Source organism: Sciurus vulgaris, assembly GCF_902686455.1.
Source record: "Sciurus vulgaris genome assembly, chromosome: 15".
NCBI lineage: Eukaryota > Metazoa > Chordata > Mammalia > Rodentia > Sciuridae > Sciurus > Sciurus vulgaris.
This window is the reverse complement of record NC_136476.1, coordinates 16006314-16028700: the sequence shown is the minus strand read 5'-3', so window position 1 is coordinate 16028700 and position 22387 is coordinate 16006314. Positions and strand designations below refer to the sequence as shown.

The following is a 22387-nucleotide window of genomic DNA, read 5'->3' as shown; positions in this document are numbered from 1 at the left end:
GGCCTCAAACTTGTGATTCTCTTGCCTCGGCCTCTCAAGTAGCTAGGATTATCCGTACATGCCACCAAACCCTGACACAATTTAGCAGTTCTGGCTCATACTGGATTCTACAAGGACAGAATAGGAAGCCCAAGACTGAGCCCAGTCTAGCAGAGAACGCAGGAGTCTGACCCACGCTTTGGTCAAACTTTGTCACACCTAAAGCAACACTTAGTTTATGGTAAGACAAGGACCTATAGTGCATTTTATAAAGTTCCTTTGGTTAAAGGAATCTAAGGCTCTCTTTCTGAAAGGAGAGATCCATTAAGCAGCCACTAGCTGGCTAAGTACAGAAGGAAAAGATCTTCTCACAGCTGTTTAGCTACAGTTCAAAGCTTCAATATCCAGACTTATTCAGTGATACAGACATTCCCACATGGCAGGTATGTTCAATTGCCTTGGAAGGACATGCTGATGTGTAACAGATCAGATGTGTTTATAGTCAAGGAGTAGGAAATTGTGCTTATCAGGAAGCCCGGGTTATTTACTGACCTCTGATAACTAATAATCCTCACTGATGGAAGGTGTTGTCCCAGGAAGAAAATGGAAAATCCCTTTCAAAAGCTACTTTGACCGTGACCAAAATTTGCAATGTGTCCTTCCTCTGATGATTTGGAGCTCACTTTAATAGGCCTGAAAAATCTGAAAATAAATCATTGTGAAGTGATGACATAAATTATGTATGAGTACCAATTGAATATTCAAGTATAATGAGTTTATGGAATACAAGAGAATGTTTCTTTGGAGACACTGCAATACTACTATTGTTGGGTTTAGGGCCCAGCTGATCGCTTATAGGGAGGCTTTGTGTAAACTTGGAAAAGGCACCCCTGGGTGATGCAGCTCCACGGGTACATGATTTGGCAGGCAGAGCATGGGCTGGATCTTAGCTTCCTTTTGTCCCACTGGCTGAGTGCCTTTGTGCAGTGCACAAACTGCACTCCCTTAAGTGGTAGCCTTGGCTCCTATTTGAAGTCTGTACCAGCAGAAAAGATGTCAAGGCTTGAAGCACTTGCACTGGTTGTTAGAGAGTACACCTGAAAAACGTAGAAGGGATCTGCTCCTTCTCTTACCACAACATAGAGTTTGCAAGGTGTAAAGTATCAATTAACCTTAAAAGTGCCACAAAAGCAGGCAGAGCCTTCATGATAGAAAACTGAGCTCCAGAGCCTTGTTGGCATGATTCTGGAAGAAGCACAACTGGTGGGGCCACCCTTCCTGAGTCAGATGTAAACAACCCAACACCTGGGAAATGTAGGTTTCCAGCACCAGAATGGACTAATTTTCTCCCTGCTGTACTGAAAGGGGAGAACTGTGTTGTGTTGGGTATAGAGTTAAAACCTTCTGCAGGACCCACCTAGATGGACCAAAATGTACCGGTGGTGGGTATTAACAATAAAAATTACATGGGCTTTGCCAGATATAGTGGCACGCATTGTAATCCCAGAGACTCAGAGACTGAGGCAGGAGCATCCCAAGTTTGAGGCCAGCCTCAGCAACTTAGCCAACACCCTGTCTCAAAATAAAAAATAAAAAGGGCTGGAGATGTAGTTCAATGGTAAAGTGCCTCTGGGTTCAATGCCCAGTACCCAAAGAAAAGGAAATGGGTTTTAATGTCCTAAAACTATTTTTAGTAGTTCAGTAGTGCAGTAGGGGTAGAACCACAGGAGTCTGATACTGAGTCTCTAGTTCCAGGACAAAATGGATAGATACACATCATCTTATTTCTCCCGCTAAGTATAGTCTCTGTATTTTTTATATCATATATAAAACAAAGAGCAAAGATGGGCTTGACTAGGAATCTCAAGGCTGAAGGAATGACATGGCGACATGGATTATGTTCTTGCTTCATACAGCCCAGACTGGCTGTGGAGAAGCAGGCAGTCTGGAAATACTAACAGGAACAGACAAACAACAACAACAACAACAAAAACACCCTAAGAAAAATAAACTCTTCCTACCTACAGGACAAGGAAAGGGATGGCCTAGCAAAACAGATCATTTTTAAACATAATTGCTCTACTTTACCCAAATACCACAGGAAAAAAAAAATGTGACGCGCCCACATCACAACAGCCAAGGCCAAGTGGGCAGTCCTGGCTTATGCCATGGCCCAGCTGTGTAATACATGGTAATATAATTCATTCAACCAGTGTATCACTGAAGTTGTCTGAGATGAATTTTAAGGACAAACTTTGGTTTTCATAACTCATAACTTTTTATGACTTTATGTGTACATGTTTTCTGGTCTCTAAGTAATTAGGTGGCAAAATTAAGATGTAGGTTTAAAAATAAGTTAAAAGTCCTCCTGCCCCTGCAGTACTGGGAATTGAACCCAGAGACACCCAGCTCTTTTTATTTTTTTGAGACATGGTCTGGCTGAATTGCTGAGGCTAGCCTCAAACTCGTAATCCTCCTGCCTTGGCCTCCCAAGTAGCTGGGATTATAGACAAACACCACCACACCTGACTAACTTCATTGTTATTTATGCAATGCATATAATATTTAAGGTCGTTTAACATTCTAATGAAAATTACATTAAAAATTATTGTTTTCAACTAAATGTAACCACTACAAGTCTCATTAATTCCATTTGGAAATGAGACCAATTTCTTTTCAGTTTCTAGAATCAAATGACCTAAAGGGATGAGAGTTCTCATTGTTTGAATATTTTTCAATATATATAGTAAAGAATGTAGCTAATTTTCTAATAAAAATGACACAAAAGTGCTTTCTTCTTTCTTCTTTATAAACATCTTTTTCATTTTTATTCATTTATTTTTGCAATACTGAGGATCAAACCCAGGCCTTGAGAATACTAGGCAAGAACTCTACCACTGAGTTACAGCCCCAGTCCATAAGTTTACGCTTATCTTTTTTCCAACATTACCTGCTTAAGTCCTCAAAGCAATTCACCAAGAAGACACTGATCTCCTCTTTATTGAGAAGAACTAAGAGATGCAGAAAGACAAAGGTTTGTGTTGGGTTTCTCCCACCTGGGGCAGTCAACAGATGATACCAATCTCTATCCTCTCAACTCTGATCTCAAAGTGTACAAACTCCATCTCATTTTGAGGTCTTAGCTATTAATTTATGGGGAGAAATATCACCTAATTTATTTATTTATTTATTTTTTTCTGGTACTAGAGCTAGAACCTGGAGGCACTAACACTGAGCTACATCCCTAACTCTTTTTATTTTTTATTTGAGATGGGGGGGGTTCTCACCAAATTGCCCAGTCTGGCCTCAAACTTGCCATTCTCCAGCCTCATCTCCTGAGTGCTGACTTTATTTTAACCAAACTAAAATCTTTTATTGAATGACAGACTATAAATGAGAATATTGTGTTCCAGAGTAAGCACTCTTTTCCCAAAGCTATGTCTTTTTCAGTGTTTAATAGCTTTAAACATTGTGCTTTGTGATTATATCCCCCTCATTTTAACATTTTGTCTCTACTGTGTGCCAAGTAAAAGAATAGTCCCTGCTTTCAGGGAGACTGAAAATTTGGGAGGAACTTGGACATGCCGTTCATTGTATTTCTATATATATTTAGTGTATTGTCAGTTTTGCTCTAATATTGTTAGTAATCAGAGCTTTGGGTGTTTGAGCCTTTGGACACTGTTCTTAAATTCTGCCTACCTCTTAAACCACAGAAATCAACTAGTTAAACCACAGAAATCAACTAGTTATTATGTGATCCTCAGTTTTAGAATAGTATCCAGAATACTCCTAAATACTTTCAACCAGAAGCCTGGTGAACAGTTAAAATCTCCGAGTCCTCTTTGTACATATTGCTGCACAATCTTCTGGGAAGGTACATCTTTTTTCCTTATCCCTCCATCTCAGCCAGTCATAAAGCTCAACTAGAAATGGTCTGAACAAGAATATATTAATCTGCCAACTGCCTCTCTCCCAAGCAAAATAAACAAATAAAAACATCATCCCAACTACTGATATCTATTTCTTCGTTGTTTTCCCTTCTCCCATTCAAATGGGCTTTGCCATTTAGTATTTCCCTGGTTCCCTCCCCCGCCCCACCCCCACATTCGATGACAGGAATTTGGAGAACAGGCTGTAATCCTCTCCGGTATGTTCAGTCAGTTGTTTTCTCATCTTGTTCACAAGAGACAATCTGGGAGAGCCTTTAGTCCTTTCCAAGACACTCTGACCTGAATCTGATAAGGCTATGGCAAACAGTTCAATTTGAATTGGACTTTATTTTATGGAGTCTTCTTCAGTCCCTTGGTTCTCTGAAGTGGCATTTTAAAATGCTAAGGCTTGGGCATGGCTAATTGTGGTTGAATTTCAAATGATGTAATTAATATTGGACATGATCGTGAGAAGGCACTGTCCTTGCATGCCCCCTTTACTGTACTTGCCAACTGAGTGGAAGTTTGGTAATAGAAGAAATGTATTCTCTTGGCATTGTGGCTGCAACATGCTTCTTAGATGTTGGGGTGTGGGGGGACAAAATGCAGTCAGTTAGTGTAAATAAACAATCTGACTAGCCCCATCTCAGCCAACACAGCTGTGTCTGAGCAGATTGGACCCTGTTTAACTTCAGGGTGGACCAACAAATCAGTTACTTCCTAGTACCAGAGATTTCATTTTCACCATGAGATTGCATGTGTTATTTAGTAGTTAGTGTTTATTTTTATTTTCCAAGAAAACGATACAACAGCTTGGTAATATTATCTAATGTTGCCAGAGCACAGAAAATTTTGAATGGAATTCAAAAGAGGGGAGAGAGGAGAGGAGGAAGAAAGGAAAAGATGAAGGGTAAAATCAAAATGCCAAAGATAAAACACGTTTTTTTTTTTCACATGTGGGAAGAAAACAGCTACAGAGAGTAACAAAGACCCTAAGCCAAAACTTCATGAATACAAATTATATTTCTTCAGCAGCAAAACTTTTTCCTCTTTAATTTTTATTAAAAAGTACCAATCTTTTCTTTACAGGAAAAGTAGTTGACTAATCCAAATACAAATCAATACATTTGCACATAATATGGAAAGAAAACATTTAAACATCTATCTGTAGAGGCTGGAGCTGGAGCTCAGTGATACAGCACTTGCTTAGTAGGTGTGAGGACCCAGCACTGCAAAAAAAAAAAAAAAAAAAAAAAAAAAAATATATATATATATATATATATAGAAAGGTTAATAAAAACCACTGCATTATATTATCATATACCCCATTCCTCCTTAACTCCTCTGTAATTGTGACATGAGGTTTTGCAGCCACCTGTCTCTCTCTCTCAAATGGTGTGGATTAGGGCATAAGCTTGTATTTCAGATCTTTATTTTCTAGAATGACTTACACTAAAAATTGACCATTATCTTTCTTTTTTTGGTGTGGGGGATACATGCTTAACTTTTTTTTTCCTTTTCTTTCCAGACAGGGTTGTTCTAAATTGCTGAGGCTGGCTTAAATTTGTGACCCTCCTGCCTCAGCCTCCTAAGTCTCTGAGATTACAGATTGTGTACCATCTCACCAGCCTAAAATTTGACTATTATAGAATGTGAGAATAAACTCTTTAGGAGAAATTCAATCTTCTCTGATTACCCTTACTTTTTTCCCTTATGTCTCATGGGAAATGATGAGTCAAGACATTTTTTTCTTGCCTTAATGTGCTATTAGACCTGTGTTCACAGTATACAATATTAATCTAAAGTGAAGTAGTTTAGGAAGGCAAATGATTTGTCCAATTTAATATTTTCAATCTTCCTCCCATTCTGTTTTCCTTTAAATCTTTGAGCATATTTAAAAATAACTGTTCCAGTATCATTAGCTGATTTCTTCATTTTTGTCACATTTAAGTACTGTTTCTATGGTTATTCTCCTAGTTAATGGTCAGAATTTGGTATTTTTTCTATGTCTGGTAAATTTTTTTTAAATTATTGGATGCTGGATATTACAATGTTTCTTTGTGTTGACATTTTGTTGCTCTTTGGGGAAAAAAATAAGCCAGATGTGGTGGTCCAAGCACCTTTAAATCCAGTGACTCCAAAGGCTTTGGCAGAATAATTACAAGTTCCATGCCAGCCTGGGCAACTTAGCAAGATCTTGTCTCAAAATAAAAAAACACAAAAAAAGGGGTAGGGATGTAGTATAGCTTAGTGGTAGAGCACTGCTAGGTTCAATCCTGTTTTTTAAAAAAATGTTAACTTCTTTAGGTAGGCAGTTAAGTTACTTACAAAGATTACATTCTTTGGAGGCTTGTTTTAATTTTTCATGGTACTGGGCCTCAAGTCCAGGCTCTCACACGTGAGGCAAGTGCGCCACTCATGAGCTACACCTAGCCTGAGGCTTGTTTTAAAGCTTTGTTACACTGAGTCTAGTGTTACCTTTATTTTAACATCAATACAGTCCTATACGAAGGTAAGAACTCTTAGATCTCCTTTGATAGCCCTAAATGTTCAAAGACTACTGTGACCTAGATGGATAGAATTCAATGCCCCTGAGCCTGTGTGAACTCTTTGGCTTTTGTTCTTTGCCTACTAGCCTTGGCCTTGTGGAGTTTCACCCTATAAAAACACCTAATAGTATAGTCAAGAAATCAAGAAAGTCCTTTGAAAATTTTTTAGGGCTCCTTCCTATGACACAGCATTATCCCATCCGGTATTTTACCCTACAAACTCCTCATCACTGTAGCCTCAGCAAACTAGTATTTGTCTCACCCTACTGAAATTAGTGCTCTCTATTTGGATTTCCTTTCCCTGTGTCAGAGCCTAAAAATTGCCTCTAAGTAGGGTTGCCAGATTTAGAAAATAAAAATAGAAAATTATAAATACTTCTAAAAATTTTTTGTTGGAATCTAAAATTTCTGAGATTTAAGTAAATACCCTGCATTTTATCTAACAACCCTACTTCTAGGAAGAAATTCACCACAATCTTGAGGTTCATTTCAGTTGTTTCTCTTCTGTTGGGATCAAAATCTTGAACACAGTATGATCTGAAAGTTGGAACACAGTTGTTTCTTACATATTATCCAGTTTTACGGTTGTTTACAAAGGGAGAATAATTCTGTACGTTACTCCTACTTGGTATGAAATGGAAGTTGATAAGGGCATCTTTAAATTTAATGAAAACAAATAAACAGGACAGCTGACCCTTCTAAAATTGTTCAGAGTAATCATTAAAAGTAAAGAAGCGTGTTATTTCTCCTCGTGCCAGCGTTGTTGTATATAATCAAGCTAAATTATAATCCAGAGCAGATGCCTGCCATTCAATGTTTGTATTTGAAGTCATCTTTTCTCTCCTGCTTTATGGTCTCCACAAGTACCTCAGTTTCAGCTACTCTGGGGAATGCCCACCTTTCTGGGAAGCCATAAGGGTCCTACAAAATGAAGTCCTCATACTTTGCACATCCTGTATTTTTTAGAAAGAGCATCCCAAATGTCCTCGACAATTGTGAAATGTTATGAAGGCATACCTGAGAGTTAACTTTATTTACAGATAAATACAATGAAATCTCATATCTTGAGGAACTAATGTTTGAAGGGACTCGTGAAGATGAGAAGTCAACATTTACTGAGTACCTGCTGTACACCAAGTGTTACACGTTGAACAGTGTGCTGGAGCTGCCTCAGGTGCCACCCGTGACTATGTGAGAGGTGACTGTTAAACTGTCAGGGATTTTGCCATCTAGTTGCTAAACCATCTAGCTTGAAATTGGCTATGGGAGGAATATTTATATAATGGAAATCATCAAATGCTACTTATCAGGGCATCAACTCTAACACCTGATTATTAAATATTTACCTCCACAATCACATTTATCACTTTATCTTCCAAGTAACTCAAAAAGGTGTGTATTAGATTGCAAAGTTTAAAAGACTTAGATTACATAAGATGCGTAAGCTTACCCAGAGTGTAAAAGTAACAGGATCAAGTCTATGTGAAATTCCTTGTCTTTTGTACTTACATTCCTGTACCTTTGAGCCAGGAGACTTACTTTTTTGCATTAACATTGACTGCACAATCTTTAATATGGTAGATACCAAGAATAAACCCCCATCAAGTGGCTGGTAAAAAAGGGGTCTATACTGCCAGGATTTTGCTGGAGCTTAACACTGATACCATCAGATGTTCAACTCTCTACCATGAAGGAGATGCAAAAATGAGAACATGCACAGTCGGTTGATTTGTTAATTTAATAGCACAGCAACCTACCATAAAATTAGCAGTCTTGTATTTTCAACCTTAGATTTGAGTTACTTATCACAACTCTGGGCCCAGAGGGATAATCAAGCTTTTGTGTTGTGTCATAAATGATATTGTCCCTAAGGAAAACTACGTACATTTTTTTAGTTCAAATGCTTCATTATGAAGAATAGAAGAGGAAGAAAATTAGGAGTACTTTATAAAAGGTAGATCCCATTTTATATGGGATATGTCCCTAAAGACTGGGTGAAGAGTAACAGTAAGTTTGACAAGGTTGAGTTTATTGGTTGTTTATGGGAAGGACTGCAGAGATGTCTTTATGAACCAGGTGCTAAGTGTCTTCTAGTCTCGCAAAGTTTCTAGAAGCATGACACCAATAGTGTGACTACCTTTATGGCCACCAGCCTTTCAATGGACTGAAGTGATTCCTGAGGCAATTCAAGACTGAGGATCAAGACCCCATCATTTTCTTTAACTTAGTAAGAGGAAAAGATTCTTGTTTGGCTCTTTATTTTACTTTGGTGCTTGGCCCTCAGACCAATTTTAACCAGATTGTTAAGGAGAAATGCATTTTACTTACAAAGATATAATTCACATTTTCTAAATATCATAAGCAAAGATACTATCTGCTTATGCTTTGTGTGATGGGATAGGAAAAAAACTGCTTTTTTTTTTTTTTTTTTTTTGTCTGTGTGTGGTGGCAGGTTGGGCAGCACTGAGGATTGAACCTAGCAGCATTCTACCACTGAGCTACATCCTAGCCATTTTTTAAAAAATTTGAGACAGGGCCTTGCTAAGCATGCTAATGCTGGTCTCCACTTACAATCCTCCTGCCTCAACTTCACCAGTAGTTGGTATTACAGGCAAGCATCATCATGCCCATTTAACAATAATGATCTTTAAAACTGGCATTATAATTCTTTTTTGGAAGAGTTTTAGTTCATATCTTCCAAAAAGCAGATGGGATTACATATGCAATAGCTTTAGTAGTGGGTGGGAAGATGTGAAAGATAAATGGGGAGTCCAGAGTAGGCAAGGAGAGTCTTCGGATTGTGATGAGATTCTGATTTCTATGAAAGGAACCAGAAAGCAATAGTCTAGTCTGGACCTTGGACTGCCCACAGCACAGTTCTGAGAGTCTGGCCAGGTCAAGGTCAATGGAGCGTACGTAAGTACCCAAGGGGTTTCTGTAGAGAAGTCTTAAGTCAGTCAAGAACGGCCCACTCTAGCAGCCTCACTGTGTGCAGTCACCTGTTGGGAGTAGACTGAGGAACACAGTCTCAGTGTGAATGCCACTGTGGAGGTGACAGCTGACCAGCTGGAGATTGTCAGTAGATTCTGCTCTGGCAACAGCTTCCCTTAAAAAGACAGAGGGCTGTGCCTCCCTCCCTACCATGTTAGAAAATTGTGTTTTCAGAAAAATACCAGGAAGCACTGCTTGCGGGTAGAAAGCAAGAACTTGGGATATAAACTCACCAGGGAAAAGGAAGTAAAGAAATGCTAAAATGCTCAACTAGGTAGATAGGATCAGAAATTTGGGAGCATAGTTCAAGAATAAAGAGGCTGAAGAACACAGCAGGAAATGGCTAAGGGACTTTTTACCAACAGGAATCTTTAATATTCAAAGTTAAATTAATAATTTAACCTTATAAATTCTGTTACTCCAAACTTTCAATAAATCTAACATATGTACAAACACTTCATAGGAGTGTGTGTGTGTGTGTGTGTGTGTGTGTGTGAATCAAAGAGAAAGGCTGTATTCTATCTCTGGTTCAACAAAATACAAAATGAACCATTGTACATGAACAAGAAAGACGATTCAAAACAATTCTGTAGAAACGAGATCAGTTGGGGGTAGTCACTAGAGAGCAGAATTCCTCAGGAATTCATAGAAACCTTGGTGGGAAGGCGCTGGATATTTTGGATAATGCAATGAGAGCATTTGACTCATTTTTCTAGTTCTGCTGAGGTCTATGAGTACAACTGAAAAGTCTTCGTGTTTAACCACTATCAACTTACAGAGGTGTATGGTGTATTGATGTAAGCACCATTGTGAAAATGGAAAAGTTAAAATATAAATAAACCTAGTCATTTGTATTGTACACTCTTTAGGACATATAAATTTTATCTCCTTCATGAGGACTTCTCATGAATCAGAGTTCTTTAGTAAAAGTTGATCATTTTAAGTCACAATCATCCTTATTTTAGTAATTTGCGTACCTTTTTTGGTAGGGCACAGCTGGGAGTAGGACCTCTTTTTCAGAATAACCCAAGATAAAACAGTATTTTAGAATTTCATTAAAACAAACAAAACGGGGCTGTAGCTGGAGCTCAGTGGTTGGACACTTGCCTCACACATGTGAAGCACTGGATTTGATTCTTACCACAAGATAAAAATAAAATAAGATAATGCGTCCATCTACCATTAAAAAACTATTTAAAAAAACATCAGTTGCTAGAACCAGAAAACAAAGTATGTACAGATGAAGTTTAAGTCAAGGAGTATTTTTTTTCTGAGAAGTAGTTTAAATTGAGGTGCTTCCCCGTCCTCCTTCTCCAAGGAAGGACTGATGAGGTTTAATGAAGCCACTTCCGATAAATATTGGGAGAGTTCTGGGACTCAGATTTCTGTATTTATTACGTTGTGTTTCAGGGTAGCTAAATGAATGATAACTGTCCAATTGTCTTAAAGAGATAATTCCCTATGGGTTGAATTAATAAATTCTCCTATGAGTCCATTGATTCTTGGTTAATGTGATGTTGCTCCTACCATATTAGAATGAGAAAACAAATGACAAATTAAAAGAACTTGGACAAAATATACCATTTCTTTAAGTCATATTTTTGTCTGTGATGGGTTGACATATTTGATTCCATGGAAATGGTATAGACCAGGCTAAATGGGCAATGACTAAACAGACTCCATTTTACCCTGAGACTCCATGTCATGTGGGAACACCCCGCCTCTGTACCAACGGTTGCTTAGCATAGTATGTTTGGCAACACAAAATGGCAATTCTTATATAATGTAAAATTGTTCGATTCCTACTTTTCTTAAACAATGTACCATGTCAACAGTGATTGTCTAGATGTTAGTAACCATTCTTTAACTTGTATCCAACTAAGGTCATTTTAACCCACTTCCCATTCTGCTTATGATTTTAGATCTTATGACGTTAGTTTCTAGTTTTGACACTTATGATTGATGTATTGACTTTTGGTATAAAAGCCCTTGCAACCCTGTGCTCAGGGCTGTTCTCCCAATAGTCATTTTTGGGGCATTGTGTGAGACAATCAGCTGGCTGGCTAATAAAGACTCTCAAATTTGGACTTCTTGGTAGTGATTGGTCTGCTCTTAAGTTGCACCCCACAATACTGTCATTACAAAGAAAAAGCTCAAAGCATCTCTGAGCCTGCGGAGTAGACAGTATGAGCAAAGCTCACGCTCCCGAGCTGAAAAAATTTATGGACAAGAAATTATCATTGAAATTAAATGGTGGCAGACATGTCCAAGGAATATTTCGGGGATTTGATCCCTTTATGAATCTTGTGATAGACGAATGTGTGCAGATGGCAACTACTGGGCAACGGAACAATATTGGAATGGTGGTAACATAAGGAAATAGTATCATCATGTTAGAAGCCTTGGAACAAGTATAAATAATGGTTATTCACACAGAAATCCGTGTCCCCTTTCCAGAAGGCCTGTTTAACTATGACATAAAAATCGGGTCATGTACATTTTCATATTAAACTTTTTAATAACAAAAAAAAAAACAAAGAAAAAGCTAATATTTTAGCAAAAACATTGTTAAATCTTCCTTAAAAGAATTTAAATATTATTAATTAGTATACTAGTAATTTATTAAATATCAAACCTCTAACAAGTTAAATTTCATTAATTATTATGTCAGCAGAGAAGCACTGTGATAGAAAAACGCATTCAGATTGTTTTTTCCCCCTTCTGATGTGGACTGAACCCAAGGCACTCTAGGACTGAGACAGGATCTTGTGACGTTACTGAGGCTGGCCTTGAACTTGTGAGCCTCCTGTCTCGGGCTCCTGAATTGCCAGGATTACTGGAGTATGCCACTGTGCCTGGCCCACAATTTGAAGAAGAAGAAAAAAAAAAAAAGTGAGCAGTAAGGATTTGCCACTATAGGTTAAATCTTCCAAAACCATGGGGTTTTTCCTTTTGGTTGCTCTAATGTTATTTGTCTTGCCCCCAGTCTTTCTAGTTTAACCCACAAAACCAAGAGCATGTTTGGGGACAAGAGCACACATTTGGAGAAGCATCATGAGAGCAGGAAAGGATTGAAAAGAACAAAAGGTACATTTGCTTTCATTTGCTGGAATCCATCTAGCTGCACTAGTTTCTTGAACCATTTAAAGACACTACAGACCAGATTCTCCAGTGGCTTTTATGATATATATATATATATCTCCAAAGTAAGAAATGGGCCAACTTTAATCAGAGTTCCACAGATTCAGTGTACTCTGAACATTCATTGGTAAACTGGCACATTACTAATAAAAATTCCCTAAAAGTTATCTGAAAGTGATTCATGACCTGATACTCTTCATCGATAGACAACAGATTCATCTATGACATAAACAACCCCTTATTTATTTTTACATTCTTTTAGAACACCGAAAGTATTCCCATTTAGGATTATTATTTAATCTTCATAAAAAAACCTCCAAGGTCAACAGAAAGGATATCATAATTATTCACCAGTGATGATAAAACTGGCTCATAGGTTAATACCTAAAATTTCAAAACTACCCTCTGTACCCCTGGTACTTTTAATTTTGCGACTTTCTTCTCAAATGGCACAATTTAAAGAAACACAAGGAAAATATGAAGTCACAACTTTTCAATGATGAGGCCATCCTACTGACTTAAAACTTCAAATGAGGAACATAAAGAACACATCTTACCTCTTTGGAACATTTTCTTCCTTTCTAATGAATTCAATTGTTAGGAAGCTTGCAGTTACCAAGGGAGGGGTAAAGAGATTAAAAAAAAAAAAAAAAAGGTCATGTTCTCTACCCTTCCAAATAGCTTCTTGGAGGGAAGATCCATGTGGGAAGGGCCTGAATCTCTGGGGATCTTCTTTCAACACTCTGCAGGGCACTGATTAGAGAATTACCTAGAACTATTAGGCATAAAATAGACAGTACAGGGCTGGGGTTGTGTCTCAGTTGCCTAGAATGTGTGAGACTCTGGGTTCTCAGCACCACATGTAAATAAATAAATAAACTAAAGGTCTATCAAAAACTAATTTAAAAAAAAAAGAGTACACAATACTATCCCTCCTGTCTTATGTCTTCTGAAGTGAGGCTTTGAATACATGATTCCTGTAAAAATTTGTACAGCTACCAATAGCTTTTAGGCTTTGTTTATTTAGGCAGTACTGGGGATTGAACCCAAGGCACTCTACCACTGAGTCACTGCATCCCCGATCCTTTTTATTACCTTGAGACAGTGTCTCACTAAATTGCTGAGACTGGCCTCAAACTTGCAACCCTCCTGACTCAGCCTGTGGAGTAGCTGGGACGACAGGCGTGCCATCGTGCATGACATACCTTATGTTTTTTAGTCGTCTTTTTTTTTTTTTTTTTGCAGGCAGACCCTGGCTTCTCCAAACTGTGTGCCTACACACACACACACACACACACACACACACACACACACACACACACATCCCAGGAGGATTTAAAAAAAAAAAACAAAAAACAAAAAACTAAAATAACAAAAACCAACAGTTCAAATGTGACCAAAATAAGGGCTTAAACAGTCAAGACAAGAAGATTAACTCCTAATCATATTCCCATCAACATAGCCTGTTTCCAGCATTTCAAAGAGTTCCATACTACTTATTTATATTCAAATTAGCTATTAATGCAGTATCTTTTTGTTTTTAAATATTGTGCTCAGAATATCTCGTGAATTGCAAATCATTCCTTATTTGGGTGTTAGGGCTATATTGTGCATCTACTTTGCCTTCTCATGATTGTATTTGGAAGAATCTATTAGACTTAACACATTACACATTGCTTCTTTCTATTCTGCTTCTTTCTGGCACTCATGAACCCAGTTACTTCATATTGTCACTTTAAATTCTCTTCCATGTTCCTGTGTTTACAATTGCTCAACTTTTTGTCTTTGATCAGAGAGAGAGGACTTTCAAACCCATCTGTCAATGGTGGCTATCAAATTGGGCTAACTGATACAATACTACTTTGTAAGCTCCATGCTAGTATCTCGGTATGTGATGAGGTGTTTAGAGGCCACTGTTCCAACACTGGCAAAAATTACAGAGTATGTTGCTGTTTCTTGAAAATTCTTGACTTTGTTTTTTCAAAAAATATGGAAGACAATACCAGTAACATTCACCAGAAAAGTGGATTTATAGAAGCCAACCCTGGGAATCCAGATCTGCTGGACAGAATTAACTGGGTGGACAGTAACCAATTCTTACCTTGGCGGGTGGGGAGTTTTGGTTGAAGCTGTCTGGTTGCAGCTCATAGTATGGCTTTTAGGCTTCAGCAAAGCCATTTTGCTCTTATTTAGGACATAATTTAATAAGACCAATTATCTGGTTTTCAAGATTGTCTGAATAGAAAAAGCAAATTCAAGCCAATGAAATTAACTGATAATTGTTAAGTAGTGACAGTTAATAGTGTGAAGACAACAAAGGAAACTCAGAAGCAAATATAAGACCCTAAAAAGCAAAGCAGGCGGGTTCCCATGTACATGAGAGCAGATGTGATCTTGTAATGCTTGAGTTGAGAGTACCAAAGGAGATAGAATATTTGAAGAAATAATGGTAGAAAGCTTTCCAAATTTATTGAGAAACAATAACCTACACATCTGAGAAACTTCAAAGATAAATGCTAAGACATCCACAGACACACATACATATATGCTGAAGTGTTAAAGACAAGGAGAAATCCTGAAATTTGCAAGGGAAAACCAATGCAGTACTTATAAGCGAACCTCAATTAAGATTAATAACTTATTTCTCATCAGAAACAATGGAATCCAGAAGTAGTGGGAAAACATCCAAAGATGAAAGTGAAAACAACCCTGGCAACAAGGGCAGGGAACACAGCCCAGTGGTAGAGCACTTGCCCAGCATGAGTGAGGCCCTGGGTTTGGATCCCAGTACCACACAAACAAACAAAAACCTGGCAACCAAGAATTCTATACCCAGCAAAGGAATCTTTCTAAAAGGAAGGTGAAATGTTTTCTGAGATAAACAAAAACAGAATTTGTTGCTCAGAGATTATTTTACAAGAAATACTAAAAGAAGTTCTTCAGCCTGAAGACAAACAACCGTACACTGATACAAATATACAAGAACAAAGAACATCAAGTCACTTATGTAACTTTAAGAACACATTTTTTTCTCCTCTTGATTTAAAAGAAGTTTCAAAAAATAATATGCATGTAATCAATTGTTTTGCCTGTAACATAAAATAATATATGTAACATATTTGCTAATAATAGCAAAAATAAGGTTAGTACAAAAAAAAAAGGGCAATAATGGATTAAGGAAATTACCAGATAGTAAATAATTATAATAATGCATGGTTGTGTTTGTAATATTAAGATGTAATACACAGGCATTGTCTAGAAAATACTTTAGACTTGGTACTTATTCTATTTTTAGGTATAGGTGAGGCCAAAGACTCTTCCCACTCTTCTTTGGCAGTACTGGGATTAAATTCAGGAATGCTTTACCAGTAAGCTATATCCCTACTCTTTTGTTTTGAGGCAGAGTATCACTTAAGTTACCCAGGCTGACTTTGAACTTGGAAGCCTCCTGCCTAAGCCTAGGATCATGGGCTTGCACCAACATGTGTGTGGCTAATTATATTCTTCATAGTATCATAAGTATTCAGGGATATATAAGCTAATCTCCTGGTTCTCTCTTCTTTCCATCCTTTTGTCAAGAGGCAGACATAGAAGGTTTGAAGATAGACATCCAGACTGAAGAGGACTTCAAAAAGCAGCAATATCTCATACTTTGGTGAGGTAAAATTGATGGCCTTTGACTTTCACCAGAGCTATTACGCATTTAAATTATTCACCATGCTTTGTAGAAATTTTGGAAATGAATGGTACATTTAAAAAAAATTTTCATTCAGATTCCCCTATAACCACATACCTACCTGCTACTCTCCATTCCTCTATACCACATATTGCTGTAAGCAATTACTTTGAAATATTTTCAATTCTGGAATAAGCAGTAAAATACACAAAATTTGCATTTTATATGATGATAAAAATGTGACTTATTAAAAACAGCATTTCTTTCTATTTTCCCAATATAAGAATCTTATTCTTGAAACACACTAATAAAACTTTTTCTTTCTGAGAAGTGTTATAATACATTCAATACATGATCTGTAAGAATAGAGGAAATAAGTCCATCTCACTTCATATCAAAGAACCACTTTAACAGCTTTCAGCTCAATGACATTTGTAAAGACTCTATTCTTTATTTCCTGTTTTCTTTTCTTTCATTATTTTTAATGCTAATCTCAAGTGGGTCATTCGAGCGTAAAGGTGTTTGCTTCCTTCAGAGGCAAAATCCATTTAGAAATGGGATAAATATCTTCTTTCTTCCTTCTGCAAATTCTGAGAATTTTTGAGGGTCATATAATTGTCACTTCTTTTGGTTACTGAACACTTGAGGTATACTTTATTAGAATGCAATATGCTACCATGATATTTGAATATACTGCCTAAATCGACATAACAAACCAAGGCACAAAGTAGTAATAACTACTTTGAAAAATGCTTCAATGTAATTGCTTAAATTTTCAGCATGGTCTCATTTGCAGTAAACAAATGATAAAATAATGCTGAAACAAACACTATTTATTCATGTGACCATGTTCACCACCCTTACTAGATTTTAACACAACTAAATAGCTATCACTGTACCTAGTAAAAAGAATTACCTTAAATATACAAATTATTAATTTGAGAAATGCAAAAGGCACAACCTACCAATTTACCATTTGATGAAAAAAACAGCCGATAAGGAAGAATCTTGGAGCACTTAAAAAAATAAAATTGAGAGCAAACAAATTTATGCTGTATTATAGTTCAAAAGGATCACTGGTATATTGTTCCAGACCTGATTAGCAACTTAATTCTTCTACATCATACCGTCTTCTAGAAAGCACAGGGTAAATGACCCTCTGAGGAATAAGCAGGGGAAATCTGAATGGACTATAAATATTAAAGGGCTTACATGCATCTAGTTCAATATCCTACTTAAATCTGGAATTTCTTCTGTGGCTTGAATAATGAATGCTATTCAGCTTCAGCTGTACTTCTGGTGGTAAGATACTTGTAAACCCTGAGGAGAATCTTCTCTTTGGTGGACAAATAATAGAGGTTTTTTTTTTTTTTTTTTTTCCTCTTGGTACTCAGTTTGAACCCTGGGGCACTTCCTCTGAGTTGCTTGGATTACAGGTGTATGTGTGCCACCATGCCAGCAAAGTTTTTCTTACATTATACTCTAATCTGCCATTTTGTGACTTTTACATAGTTCCACTCTGAGATCAAAAGAATAAAGTGTAAATTTCTCTCAAATATTTATAGATAGCTAATTCCTTAGTCACATCATTCAGTCTTTGGGTTTTTGACTTGGTAAAATATTTCAGGATTTTCTCTAATTTGTGATCATTCTTTCACAGCATCCTAAAATTACATTAACATTGCAATATGGTTTGTCTACCACTGTTCATATTATTTCCTCATAAGGCATGTTCAGCACCCTAAGATTAAATCAGTTTCTAAACAAATGGCCTATACGTTATTTCTAACAAGCAAAAATTTCTACTTTTTTCTCCCCCTTTTCCTACTTGTACTCTATTTTGTGGTGCTAGCAAGCAAACCCAGGGCCTCTGGCATGCCACTGAGCTTATACACTTCAGCTTCTCAATTCTCTTAACAAATATAGTTTCATACTTCTGTCAGTGGCTCTTATTTCTAGGATAAAGAGCGAGATTCAGTATGCCATCTATGATTGTGTCCCTAATTGGCATGTAGCAGTCTCATTCCTATACCATCTTTTCCTCTTGCCCTTCAGTTATCCTTATATTTCAAATGCACTCTTTCATTCTTCTAGTTTTTCCTCTCATCCTAGGAATATTTCCCCTGGGTCAACCAGATCTAGCCAATTCTCAGTCAATCTTCTTAAAAAATCTGTTCAGATACCTCTCTTCCTGCATGTTTTCCTTGTCCTGCCCCCACCCCATGTCCTCTCCTAAGAGTACCTTTTACCTGTCACATTATCCTACAAATCTCCTTCAGCTATTATCAAACTAACAATATGTCCAATGAGGTGTCTAGCTTTCCAGCTACTCTGTTAAGTCTATGATGATTGATATATATCTTACCCAGTTAGGGTTTTATATGGCTTAGACATTCAATAATTGTTAATGAATGAACAAATACTAAGTAGCATGATCACTACAAAATCACTACAAAAGAAGGGACAAAGAAGGTCACTTCAAGGGAACAACTCAATAATGGAGATGATTGTAGATCTACATGCATTTAATGTCAGAGCACCCAATTTTATAAAACACTATTACAAACTAGACAGGAAGAAATGTGTTCCAAATCAATAATAATGAGGGACCTTTAACACACCCCGTTTCATTAATGGCCAATCATTTAGACCAAAAAAAGGAAAAGGGGCTGGGGATGTGGTAGTGATTAAGTGCTCCTGGGTTCAATCTCCAGTTCCAAAATATAAAAAACAAACAAACAAACAAACAAACAAAAACAAGAGATCAAAGAAACTTAACATTTACAGCACAGTCCATCTAACCAGTACAAAAAACATTCTTTCCATGAATGCATGGAACTTTCTCTAGAATAGAAAATATATTAGGACTCAAGTCTTAAAAACAAAAAACCGAAATCATATTCTGCATCATTTCTGATAACAATGGGGTGAAACTAGATAATAATACAATGAAGCCAGACATCAATAAGAAAAAATTTAGAAATCATACAAGTACATGGAGACTGAAGGAGACTGAACAATTCATTTCTGAATAAACTATGGGTCATTGAAGAAATCAAAAGAGGCAGGAACTGTGGTGTGTGCCTATAATCTGAGCTATCTGGAAGGTTGAGGCAGGAGGATTGCAAGTTCAAGGCCAGTTTTGGCAATTTACCAAGATTGTTTCAAAATAAAATACACAGGGCCAGGGGTGTAGCTCAGTGCTTGGTTAGCATGCCCTAGGTTCAATCTCCCGGAAGGGAGAAAGGAGAGGAGAGGAGGGAGGAATCAAAAGAGAAATTTATTCTTGAAACAAAAGAAAATAGGAATACAACATTCCAAACCTATACAGCACACAGAAAAACCAATATGAAGAGGTAAGTTTATAGGAGCAAGTGCCTATGTTTAAAAAAAAAAAAAAAAAAAAAAAAATCAGAGCAGAAATAGATCAAATAGTGACAAAAAATACAAAAGATTAATGAAAAGAAGAATTTTTTTTTAGAAGATAAGCAAAATTAATTAAGCTTTAGGTTAGACCAAGGGGGAAGGAAAAAGGGAAGATCCAGAAAAATAAAATCTGAGATGAAAAAAAAAGATATCATAAAGAATATCACAGAAATATAAAGGATCATTAAGAACTATTAGGGAAAACTACATGTGTGCTAAAAAAAAGAAACTGAACACACCTAGAAGAAATGAACAAATTTTTGGTATACATGCTACTTACCAAAACTGACCCTGAGAATGTAAAAAACCTGAATAGACCAATAAGTAGTGAGACTGAACCAGAAATAGTTTTCCAACAAAGAAAAGCCTAAGATCAGATGGTTTCATTGCTGAATTCTACTGAACTTTTAAAGGGCTAATTCTTCTTGAACTAGTCCAAAAGATTGAAAGGGAAAAGAACCCTTCCAAACTAATTCTGAAGCCAGCATTACCTTGTTACTAAAACTAGACAAGTATACAACAAGAAAAATATACACCATTAATCCTGATAAACTTAAATGCAAAAATCCAACACAATAACAAATTCAGTAGCACATCGAAAAAATCAGTCATCATGATCAAGTTGCTTTCATCCCAAGGATGGTTCAACACATGAAAATCAATATATGTAATCCATCACACCAACAGAATAAAGGATAAAAATCATCTGATCATCTCAATAAATGCAGAATAGGCAATTAATAAAATTCAATACCCCTTCATGGTAAAAGTCCTGAACAAATTAGGTATACCAGGATGGTACCTCAACATAATAAAGGCTACAAATGACAAACCGACAGGCAATATCATACTGAAGGTGAAAAAGCTGAAAATCTTTCTTCTAAGATCAGGAACAAGACAAAGGGTTGTTTATGCTCATCACTTTCACTTAACATGGTCTAGAGGTTTTAGCCAGGGAAATAAAAAGGCACACAAATGTGAAGGGAGGAACTAAAACTATCCCTGTTTGGAGATGATGATTCTATATGTATAAAAATCTAAAGACTTTACCCAAAAGACTATTAAAACTGAAAACAAATTCAGTAAAGTAGCAGTATACAAAAATCAACACATAACCATCAGTTATTATTCTATTCAGTAACGAATTTGCTAAGAAAGCAGAAAAGCAATCCCATTTACGATAGCTACCAAAAAGGGGATGGGGGGAAACCCCCTTCAAAAAAACCTAGGAATAAACTTACTGAGGAAGTAAAAATAAGAATGAAAAATATAGAAAGAACACTGATAAAAGCAAGGACCTCTCATGTTCAAGGACCTGACAGATATTGTTATGATGTCCATACCACCCAAAATGATCTACAGATTTTGTTCAATCCCATCAAAATATGACATTCTTCACAGTACTAGAAAAAAAAAAATCCTAAAATTCATATGGAAACAAACAACAACAAAAAGGCTTGAAAGAACCAAAGCAATCTTGAGCAAAAAGAACAAAGTTAATGATACCATACTACCTAATTTCAAGACATAATAACCAAAACAGCATGGTACTAGCATATAAAGACACACTGACCAATGGAACGGAACAGAGATCCTAGAAATAAACTCACAAACAGCCAACTGATCCTGAACAAATGTGGCAAAAACATACTTTGGAGAAAGGACAGCCTTTTCAATAAATAGTGCTGGGAAAACTGGATATCTATTCAGAAGACTGAAACTTGAATCCTATCTCTCACTCTGTACAAAAATAAACTCAAGACAGATCAAAGACCTAAATATAGGACCCTTAAACTACTGGAAGAAGACATAGGGGAAACACTTCAAGACACTGGTATAGGCAATGATTTTCTGGGTAGGACCCTCAAAGCACAGGAAACCAAAGAAAAAACTGACAAATGGGATTACATCAAACTAAAAAGCTTCTGTATAGCAAAGGAAACTTGAGTGAATAAACAACCTAGAGAATGGGAGAAAAATATCTGTCAACTATTCATCTGACACATGGTTAATATTGAAAATATATAAGAAACTCAAAAAGTTGACAAAAACCCCAAGCAATTCAATTAAGAAATGGGCAAATGATCCAAATGGACACTTCTCAAAAGAAGAAATATAAATGGACCACAAATAGATGAAAAAAGGCTCAATCTCATTAGCCATCAGGGAAATGCAAATGAAAACTAATGATACCATCTCGCCCCAGTTAGAAAGGGTACTATAAAGAACCAAACAACAACAAAAACAAATAAACAAAAAACCCAACAAAACAAAACAAAAAAACCCTAAAATACTAGCGAGAAGGTGTTATTTGGACATAAAGAATGGAATCCTGTGATTTGCAGTAAAATGGACAAAACTGTAAGACATTAAGTTACGTGAAATAAGCCAGACACAGAAAGATAAGCACTGCCATGGTCCCTCTCATATGCAGAAGCCAAAAACAAAAACAAAAACAACAACAAAACTGACCTGAAAACACAATAGTGATTATTGGAGACAGGGGAGGGTGTGTAGGAGCAGGAAGGGGTGGAAGAGGTAATTTATCAGTACATGCTACGTACGTGTATGGAGATACCATACTGAACCCTATTAATGTTATACATATACCCTATATATGTTAATAAAAAATTTAGGAAATCTCAGAACTAAGTCCTAAAAGGTGAATATCTTTTGTGTTGGAGTGAGGAGGATGG

General features: G+C 36.7%; 1 protein-coding gene across 1 annotated transcript; it reads left to right on the top strand.

The window, feature by feature from the left end:
- Positions 1-10780: 10780 nt before the first annotated feature.
- LOC306644779 (small nuclear ribonucleoprotein G-like) lies at positions 10781-13889 on the top strand. Its single transcript, XM_079112053.1, has one exon. The coding sequence runs from the start codon at positions 11635-11637 to the stop codon at positions 11821-11823; it is 189 nt and encodes a 62-aa protein (XP_078968179.1). The 5' UTR covers positions 10781-11634; the 3' UTR covers positions 11824-13889.
- Positions 13890-22387: the final 8498 nt, after the last annotated feature.

Bases quoted from the DNA above. Each gene is read 5' to 3' on its own strand.
- LOC306644779 (XM_079112053.1), top strand. From the start codon at position 11,635: ATGAGCAAAGCTCACGCTCCCGAGCTGAAAAAATTTATGGACAAGAAA.